Source organism: Empidonax traillii, unplaced genomic scaffold (assembly GCF_003031625.1).
Source record: "Empidonax traillii isolate 1590-97213 ecotype Southwest subspecies unplaced genomic scaffold, ASM303162v1 scaffold1111:size180776, whole genome shotgun sequence".
Taxonomy (NCBI): Eukaryota; Metazoa; Chordata; class Aves; order Passeriformes; family Tyrannidae; genus Empidonax; species Empidonax traillii.
Window position 1 is genome coordinate 127,939 of NW_020956304.1, and position 10,077 is coordinate 138,015.

General features: G+C 50.4%; 1 protein-coding gene across 4 annotated transcripts in view; it reads left to right on the forward strand.

Moving 5' to 3' along the window:
* The window catches only part of PRDM16 (PR/SET domain 16), a 150,216-nt gene that overhangs the window by 110,553 nt on the left and 29,586 nt on the right, over positions 1-10,077 (forward strand). For 3 of the 4 annotated variants that reach the window (XM_027905031.1, XM_027905032.1, XM_027905033.1), the window contains exons 3-4: positions 2,326-2,460; positions 8,228-8,330. In XM_027905031.1, the coding sequence (XP_027760832.1) occupies positions 2,326-2,460; positions 8,228-8,330 (238 nt within the window). Of the gene's footprint in view, positions 1-2,325; positions 2,461-6,551; positions 6,681-8,227; positions 8,331-10,077 lie in introns of those variants that run through there. The other variant, XM_027905034.1, reaches the window with a different exon arrangement.

Consider the following 10,077-nt stretch of genomic DNA (forward strand, 5'->3'; position numbering starts at 1 on the left):
TTTTTTAATTACTGACGATGACTTGTAAGCAGCTGGTTTGCAGAATTTCGCCAGAGGAAATTTCTGATTTCCTTCTGGTCTCAGCTGGAAGAAGATGTGGTAAAAGGTTTCAGCTTGGTTTTTCCGGAGTTTTTTAAGGTGGGAGGAAGAGAGACTTCAGAATATTATTCTGTGTGTGCACACGTTTGACAGAGGAAAAAATAGATGCTGCAGATAGGGATTGGTGATGGCTTTTGGATTTCTCAGGGGGTTTTAAACTGTGAAATAACCTTGGCCCAGAGCGTCAGCCAGGAGTGTGAGCGTGTGAACTTGATCTTTAATTGGAGGTGTTGGCCACGGAGAGCTGAGCTCACCCCGGAGCACCCTTTGCTCAGGGGCTGCTCCTGCAGCGCTTTGAGAGCAGCTGATCACCCCCTTTATTTTGTTTTCAAAGGGGCCTTTTTGATACCAGCAGAGGCATCACATTTGGAGAGGGGTGGCTGTTTGCAGGGTCCCCTGCAGTGCCACTGCCAGGCCTCGTGTCGTGGTGCTGGGTTCTATTTGTGGAGCGCAGTGAGTGTGTGTGAAAAACAGGAGCTCAAGTTCTCAGGGTTTCGCGCAACCTCTTTTTTTCTCGTTTTGATCTGTCAGTTTTCACACCCCCAGCTTGGGTTTTATTCCCCCACGCAGATAAAACCACAGTTTCAGGTGATTTCGAGCCACGGCAGAACCTCCTCCTGAAGCAGAGCTGACCCTGCAGCCTGAGCAGGGCCCTGCAAAGTGAATTTGAGATGAATTCTGAGCTTTCCTTGAGCTATCTGCCCATGGCAGGGGGTAGGAACTAGATGATCCTGGAGGTCCATTCCCCACCCAGACCCGTCTGTGATTCTGCAATCTGAGTGTCCTCATCAAACAATTGTAGAAGGTGAAAGAGGGTGTCTGTAAGGTACAGCTGGGAAATAAAAGAGCCTATTTGTGTAGTCCTGGAGTTTTCCACATTGTGTTCCCAGGGTGACTGAACACCACCAGTTGCTGCCATATAAATTGATGGCACTGGGAGGTTTGTGGGCTGCTGTTTACCCAAACCTTGGAAAACTGTTGAGTGGCTTCAGACCAGTGGAGCATCGATGACTCATCTCATTCTGGTTTCCAGACAATATCCCTGCGAGTTTTTATCACTTTCTGATTAGGTGAGGGACCAGGGAATGTGTGCAGGGAGGTGGGAGCTTTCCTGGTGATGCTGTGGCAGGTCCTACAGTCCTGGGAGTTCAGGGCTGGGATTGAGAGTCTCAACTGGCAACACCCCCCGAGATTTCTCAGCCCAGCCTTAGACTCGACTTGTTGCTGTCATCGCTGTGTTTTAATTTTTCCTTTCCTTTGTTTTCCCACCTTTTCTTTTTTTTTTTTTTTCCTCTGTCTTGAAATAGATGGGAAAGTATTATCGTATCCCATGAGATTCTGAGAGAATTAATTGCTAGTAAAAGCATGTTAAGAGCTTTTGATGACTGAAGTAATTTGCACTGACACAGGGTCTGGTCAGGGTGGAGGGAAATCTAAGGAAAAAAGGAGTTTCTGTAACAAGGAGGCCCACTTAGGAGCAGGACAGGGTTTTGCCATGCTTGGGCTCAAAGGCCTTTTCCTTGTTTTGGAGGTGTCCTGGGTCATTTTTTAAAGGTGTTTTTTTATGTGAGTTGCAAACTGGATCATCCCAAACATCAGCTGGGAATGCTGAGCATCTCCTCTGGTTCTGGTACTAAACTCCACTGTCTTAAGAGCGAAGAAGTCTCTTCCTATTCAGCCCCACAGACGTGGTCAGTGAATGTCTCAGGCTGTACTTTGATAAATGAAAGTTTCATCTGATAAAGCATTTTTTTAGAACACCATTTCCCAGCGCTGTGGAAAGTGACCTGTTTTGAAAGTTTGTGGAAACATTTGTAATTAAAAATGGTCCTGCATGAAAGGATAAAACAGATAAGGTGAAGATGGAGCAGTTTAAGGACCTTGTCATTAAAATCAGTACAGTTTGGAGGAGTTACCTGCTTTGGTTCCTTGAACTGGTGTGGAGACAGAGCTGTGTGTTTGTCTCCAGCTGTGGTCCTGATCCTGTTACTCATGGACCACTCTGATGTGTGTCCTTGGAGGTTGTGCCAACAGGGAATTTCAGATTATGGCTGAGAGCTGGTTTTACTCTTGCCATCTCTCTATTAGCCATATGTTATGATCCAGTGTTCTCTTTTCTATTTCCTGCTTAGAGTCCTGCCTTGCAAAGAGTTTTCCCTCCTTTCCTCTCTGCAGAGCTGCCATTTGGTACCAGCTGACCTGTGCCTTTCTCCTGTTCTCCTGCAGATTGCTGACGAGCTGGGGACTGAGAAGTTCTGTGTGGATGCTGGCCAGGGCGGGGCTGGGAACTGGCTGAAGTACATCCGCGTGTCCTGTTCGTGCGATGAGCAGAACCTGGCTGTGTGCCACGTCAACGAGCAGGTAACGACCCTGCAGGCACTGCCTGCCCACCCCAGCCCTCCCCAGGGGCTGGGTGGCTCGGCCAGAGCGTGGGGTGGGGTGGCAGCACTGAATGGAGCCAGCCAAGGGACCCATCTGCTCAGCAGCTCCACTGAGGTGTCCCTGGGACCCCCAGAGTTGGGATCTCCCAGTCCCCCACTCCTTTGGTGGTGAAGCAGGGGGTGTGAAACACAGGTGGTGGTGACAAAACACAGTGAGACGGGTGGAAACCAGCGCTGGTCGTTCCTGGCCGGGGGAACTGTGGGCAGGGATGGGTGGGGAGCACAATCCAGGCTGGAAACTCAGTCATTGTCTGCCTTTAGCAGGAAGGTGAGAGTGGGAGATGGTTTGGGAGTCTGCTGAGGAGGAGGGCAAGTGGAACCCTCATAGGCAGGTGACAGCAGTGCTGGTAGAGCAGCCCCTGGGCAGGGGGGTGAGTGAGGAGTGTTACATGGAATTAATAGGATTTTGATGAGGTTTGCTAATGTTTGCAAAGTTCTCTGAAGCTTAAACCCCAAAAATGGATTCAAGATGAGGAATCCAAGTGGGGAGTTTCACAAACCCCCACTCAAGTACAAATCAAATACATGTTACTGTTTCAGACCTGACTTAGATGAGAAATACTGTCCTACTGCTGTTACCTGTCAGCAAACAGGAGGCAGATTTGGATCTGTGAAGGACTTTTAAGGATGTTATCAGCTGCTCTGGGCTTTCATCAAACTCAGTGAATTCATAACTCCCAAGTGGCCAAGGTGCCTTTTGAATATAACCCCCCACAGTACGAGAGTATTTGAATTCCTAAAGTCTCAAAATAAAATTTCTAGTGAAGTGATTGACAGCAGAATCTGGACTGTTGAATGATCCCCCAGTTACAGATTATAATGTATTTAAAATGTATTTCTAGTTAGAAAGAGATTAATTGAGACATTTCATTAACTATTTTTCAATTGTGAAGCTAATTTTCACAGGTAGAATAATATTAGCCCGTGTTTTTTATATTTGTTCATGCTGAATAGGTATTTGAAAAGAATAGAAGATCCTTGATTGACTGAGATAATTGTGATTCTGAAGGAGGACTGAAAAAAAATGGTGGAAAAACGATATAATGTACTAAATGTGTCTGGAAAATGTTTTATTTTTTTTTTCCTGTTGCTACTGCTGCCTTCACTAAGCAAATACCTGAGCAGCTCAGGAGTCTGTAATATTAAACAGAATCTGTGTATTAAATAGAATAGCCTGAGCTGGCGATAGTTGCAGCTTTTATTTGGGATGCAGGTACTGGGGGGAGAAAGGAGTACCAGGGGCTGGAGAACGTGGGGCCTCTGTTTCCCGAGCTGGTGTGAGCTGAGCGTGCATCGCAGGGGTTCTGTGCGTGTCCGACACACGTGGTCGGTGCCTCCGCTCGGGATTCCCGGCCACGCAACCCACTGCCCTGAAGAAGAGGAAACACAGAGCAATGTGGCTCGGCTGAAACAAAGGGGAGGCGACTCCAAAGGAGGAAAACACGGGAACAAAGGCGGAATGTGCGGCCCCGTTGTGGCTGAGCGTGCACAAGGCCAAACTTGTCCCTGTCCGCTCTCCCGGCCGCGGGGACGGCGCTGGCAGTGGGAGAGCAGGAGCTACAAACCCTCCCCGACTGCTGGAGTGAATTATTTGTGAGATGAGGACGTAAAGAACCGTTTTTCGGCTGGTTTTGGGTTCTTGAGCTCCTCTGCTGCAGCCTCTGGTGCGGAGGTGCTGATCTTTAGGTAAATAGAGCAGCTTTTCTCTCCCCTCTCTGGTGCCCTTTTCCCCCCAGACGTGTGGCTGTGATGGAGCTCAGATAAATCACAGCTGTACCAGCAGGTAAACAGGATGGTTCCTGTGGAGGGTCCCAATTAGGGAGGTGTTCCTGGGACGGGCTTTTCTCCCCCACCGTGTTCCGTGTCCGTCCCTGGCGCTGGTGGAACATCCCCGTGTTGTCCCTGCGCTCCGGCTGCTCCCGAAAGCTTTTCCATCCAGCTCCGATGATGTGGTGCTGGGCTCTGAGCGAGATCAGCCCCGGAGTGAGGTTGTTGTGGTTCTGCAGCACCGATATTTCAGTGTTTGGACCAAATTGCTCGGTTTTAGCTGCGAACTGCTGCAGGCAGAGCCTGCTTTCTGCTGCCCCGAGCTCACAGCCACAGCAGCAGCTACACAGCAGTGTGTCAGCCCAGACTGCAAAAGGATTCCTCTGGCTTATTTTTACCTTCCTTGTTTTTTCTACTTTGGTTTTTTCTCTCTTCTGTGCCCCCAGAATAATTTTGATAAAAATCAAGAAATTGAGTATTTTCACTCATCCGTGAGAGCACTACCAAGCCCTGGTTATCCTGTTAACTATTTAGTGTTAAATTAAACTGGCAATTAGAAGAGTTGCCTGTTCTGTGGTGGGAACTAAGAAATCATCATGTTTGGAACTTTTCTATAAACAACCATAATTGATTTATGAGTATAAATCTTTTGCTGGTTTAGTAAATCTGAGCTTTTTCGGTGCACAGCAAATATAAAAGGAAAGGAAACACAGCAGTGGTTTTAATGAATCCAGACCATCAGTAACACGATTGCAAGATGAAGTTAATTATTATAATGAAATGTTTGATGAAATTAATGTGACTCCAGCAGAATCCAGCTTTTCCCTGATCATTAATGAAGCTTGTTCTATATTTCTGGAAAGGCTGCAGCAGACGTTTTTAAATACAAGGAGCTACTTTGTTCTGAGAACAAACAGGAGAGGAAAAGGAGCTAAAGGGTGACACAGGGGCAGTGTCAGCCTTTGGCAGGGTAATTCTGAAGGATTTTTCAGTGTAAAATTTGTGAGTGTATCTCTGAACTAGATGGATCTTTTAGACCATGGTTTGTGTTTCAGTGCTGGTTTGAGTTTGGGTTACCAGCTGCAAGAGAAATGTCTGTTAATAGCAATTTTATCTTTTTCTTTTTTCTCTTAGCTTGGGTCATCCTGAGTCCTGTTTTTCTGACTCAGCCCTGAGCTCTGGGCTCACTCCTAGGCTGCCCTTTTTGCTTTTTTTCCAGGCAGTTTTCCCATTAAGCTCAATGTGGTTTGGTCCTGGGAAAAGCTTTTCTTGTTGGACAAGCAGCTGAAGTGCAAATGAAAAAGATAACCAGAAAACGGTGAATTTTATACAACTTTTGGGTTGCAGTGGAATCCACAGAAATGAACTCTCCCACCCCTGTGGAGCAGGGCAGTGGGATCTCTCAGAACTGTGTTCACCTGGGCACGGGGCAGTGTCTTGCTGTCAGCCTGGTGCTGCCCGGGGGTTCCCACCCGAGGGTCTCTCAGCTGCCTTCGGCACCAGGTCCCTCTTTGGGGCTTCGAGCTGGGTGGGGACAGAGGTGTCTGCTGTGGAAGAACTGCATGCAAACCAGCAGGAAACAGTGATGGAATTACACCAAGGATTCTGGCAAGCGCAGGGATGGGTTTCTCTGCACTTTGGGACATCTTATCAATGGCACGCAGTTGGGTTTCGTTTCTCATCCCAAACATTTGTGTTTGTGGCCGTGTCACTGCTTGGAAACTCTCGTTTTTCCCCGGCCTGCCCTGGCGGGCAGTGCTGCGTGTGGGCTCACAGGGACCGGGATTTCGGGGAGTTAGCGAGGGGAGTTGCGGGGAGGTGCAGGACGTGCTGAGGAGGGGATGGGGAGAGTCAGCCGGGGCCGGTGCGGGCCGGGATGTAAGAGCTGTCCCGGGGCTGTACCGGAGCTGTACCGGAGCTGTCCCTGAGCTGTACCGGAGCTGTACCGGGGCTGTACCGGAGCTGTACCGGAGCTGTACCGGAGCTGTACCGGGGCTGTACCGGAGCTGTACCGGAGCTGTCCCGGGGCTGTACCGGGGCTGTACCGGAGCTGTACCGGAGCTGTCCCGGGGCTGTCCCGGGGCTGTCCCGGGGCTGTACCGGGGCTGTACCGGGGCTGTACCGGAGCTGTACCGGGGCTGTACCGGAGCTCCCAGTAAGGGCCGCCCCGCAGCACGCGGGGGCCGCGACACCCGGGTCATGGGGGCGGCTGTGTCTCCGTCCGCCCCGGGCAGCGCTTGGAGCTGCTGCGGAGACACGGCCCGTCTGCCCTGCCCTCCCCTCCCCTTCCTTTCCCCTTCCCTGCCCTCCCTGCGACCGGGCCCGTCCGCCGCCACCGGAGGAGCGGAGCGGCCGAAGGGACAGGAGCGACAGGTCAGGCGGCCCCCGCCCCGTCCATCCCGGTCCATCCCCGGCCATCCCCGGCCATCCCCTCCCGGCCCGGCCCGGCCCGAGCCGCTCGCAGTGCCCGGGGCCGGCACCGAGGGACCGGGAGCGGGACTGGGAGCGGGACCGGAGCGGGGCCGGGAACGGGCGGCGTCTGCCACCTGCTGGGGCGGGCGGGGGCATCGCTCCCGATCCCGATCCCCTCCCGGTCCCTCTCCCGCTCCCCATCTCGGTCCCGGTACCGGCAGCTGCCGGGAGCGCGCCCCGCCGGCAGGTTTTCCTCGCCGTGTCCCGGGGAGAGGTGGGAATGCCGGTGCTCCGGCGGGAGAGCCCTCGCCATCCCCTCCGGAGCGGGATGGGGGCAGCGGGAGGGGCGGCGGAGCGGGCGCGTTATCCCGGAGCGGTGCCCGCGGGATGGAGAAGGTGGAGCTGCGGGAGCACACGGCTGTGTGACCCTGCAGGGACTGGTGGAGCTGCGGGAGCACACGGGTGTGTGACCCTGCAGGGACTGGCGGAGCTGCGGGAGCACACGGGTGTGTGACCCTGCAGGGACTGGTGGAGCTGCGGGAGCACACGGCTGTGTGACCCTGCAGGGACTGGTGGAGCTGCGGGAGCACACGGGTGTGTGTGACCCTGCAGGGACTGGCGGATCGCGGGCCGCGCTGGTGCTCGGTGTAGGGCGGGCGGATCTGTCGGGATTGTCCCGAACTCGGTGCGGAGGGCAAGCTCTGAGCTCCTATGGGAGCGATGGATGCTCCGTGTCCCTGCAGCTCCCTGGAATCGCATCCATCTCCGGGACAGGGAGGAAAATTCGGGAGCAGCCCGGGCACCTCTTGCTCCCACCGGGCTCGGGGCCACCCTTGTGCCAGGGCCGTGCCGAGGAGGGAGGGGAGAGGACTCTGGGAAGGAAAAATCATCGTGTTGGCAGCCTGTCACTGGACCTACTGCCCTGGTTTCTGTGGGGTTTGGGGGTAGAACACTAAAGTTCAGCGTGTGGCATGTCTAAAAACATACACTATATTAGTGCAATGTTACAGGTCATTGCACCTTGGGTGAAGGAGTTTTCTTTCTCACTGGAATATTTCCTAAGCATCTTTGGAGTGCCAGAATTCATTTTGGTTCAGGAAACCTGTGTAAAGCTTTCTGAGAAGAAGTGATAATTCAGCCCTAATCATCAGGCCAATTTCAGCTCAGGGAGCAGAGACTTAAACATGTCGGTTCCATCAGTTTAACCTTCCCTTCTCTGTAACAAACACACTGAGCTTAGAGGAGGGGGGAAAACAATGGGAAGATTTTGTGTGATTTGAAGGAGAGAGGCTGTTACCCAAAATATTTCCCTATTGTCCGAGCCCTGGGAAGTGCTGACACCCATAGAGTCAAATAAAGGCAGAAAAACGAGCTCTCAGCAGCAACCATCCCAAATCAAGTGACAGCCTCCCCTATGAGCTGGAATGATTTGAGTTATTGGTTAAAATGTAAAACGCAAGTTCTTTGCATATTTAACGTGTCTCTCAATTTTTGTTTCTGATTCCCAGATCTTTTATAAAGTTATTAAGGAAATTGAGCCAGGAGAAGAGCTCTTGGTGTGTTTGAAGGAAGGTGGTTATTCCCTTGGGAACATGGCACCCAGCATGGAAGGTAAGGCCTCCAGAGGACCTTTCGCACCTCTCTGCAGCACCCCCAGGAATGCTGAGAACCTCAGGGAGTGCTGAGCTGGGACAAAACCTGATCCAGTACCTCCCCCTTCTGTCGCTGTTGGGATTTTATGCTCATTTTCGCTCTCTCCCTGGTGAGAGGGACTGTCTGAGTCCACGATAGTGAGTTTTTATTAAACTCAGGACGTGCTGCAGACTAATTTTCCCCTTCCCTGTGAGGAATGTTGTGGTTTTGAATGTGATTGGAGGTGCCTTTTCCATCCCCAGAGTCACCATGTTTCTTTAGGTGTAATAAAAATGGGCCCAACCTTTCCCAGGCTTTAGAGTACCTGGAAAAGGGGGATCCAGGCAGAGGGTGGAAGAGTCATCCCTGGAATTATTATTGCTGGGATATCAACACCTCACCTGCTCTTACACAGTCGACTAATTTCTATAAATATATTCTCATTTACCAGTTGTGTTTAAACTATTAGTTGGAAATACTGTTCTGTACAATTAATGACTGAAATTCGAGTTCTCTCACCTGGGCATGTCACAGTGCATTGATTTTCTCTTTCTGACTATAATTTCGGGTTCGAATTTGCAGTGAAATCCTTTATGAGTGTGCATAGGACACGCACAATTAGTTTCAAATATTTCTGGAAAACGGGATAGTTTGAGGATTTGTGCTGCTGGAAGCTCGTTTTCTGAAGGGCTGGGGGTGAAATGTGTAGCTGCTGCCTCACTCGTGTCAAATTTGGGATTCTTTTTTTTTTTTTTTACTGTTCCCTCCTCCCCCTTCCCCCCTGAAAAGTTAATCATTTTCTCGAGGCCGACACACAGAGATGAATAAATTTTTTTTTTTTTGATGTCAGGGAGAAATCAGGATGAAAACTCACCGCTGTTCTGCATTTCAGTTTCTCCCAGGCTTTTATGCGAGCAGGCAAAAAGTGCCCCTTGTTTTCCATCTCTGTCATTATGGAACATTTATCTGTGTCTTCCTGGTAACGTCTAGTGCTTTTGCCGCATAATTGCTGTCAAATTACACCAGGCCAACATTAAATATTTGACTCCTTAATACTTTTTACTTTCAGCAGGGCTATCTTCCTGCTGCCTCGCAGCCCCAGTTCGCTTCGGAATTAACGGGAGAGAAAATGCAAAATTGTTCCACACAAAGATAATTATCATAAAAATCTTTTCTCCCAACCCCAGCCAAACACAGCAGACCCCTTATCACTGCAGGAATTTTGAGTAGGGCACTTGAACTCCTTTGAGATTCGAGTCTGGTAGATTAGCATGTAGATGCCACATAATTGTGTTCCCCTTGGTTTCTCTGAAAGCTATTAGGCACTGATTTATTTTTCTGTTACATTCCTGCTTTGTCCTGAGTGTTACTGATGGAACTTCAGATAGGCACATATAACCACAGATTTGACAAACAAGACACAGAGAACAGGCAGCAATTTCTGTGTAACTGGGTTGTTCTTTTCTTTTCAGCCCCTTCTCCCTGTCAGACACCAAAGCAGTTACCTTTCTGAAGGGCAGTATTTTCTATTTTCATTTGTGATGCTTAAAGAAAGGGGAAAACTTTAATGAGAACTTGTTTTGAAGGGCAACCTTTTTATTTTTGGTACTTAGAGAAGGAAAAAAGAAACCCCTTAATGAACCTGAAGTCTGCAAACTGGGTGTCTCAGAGAGACACAGAATGGGTACCAGGTCCCAGCTCAGCCCCGAGCCTCTGGGGGGATTTA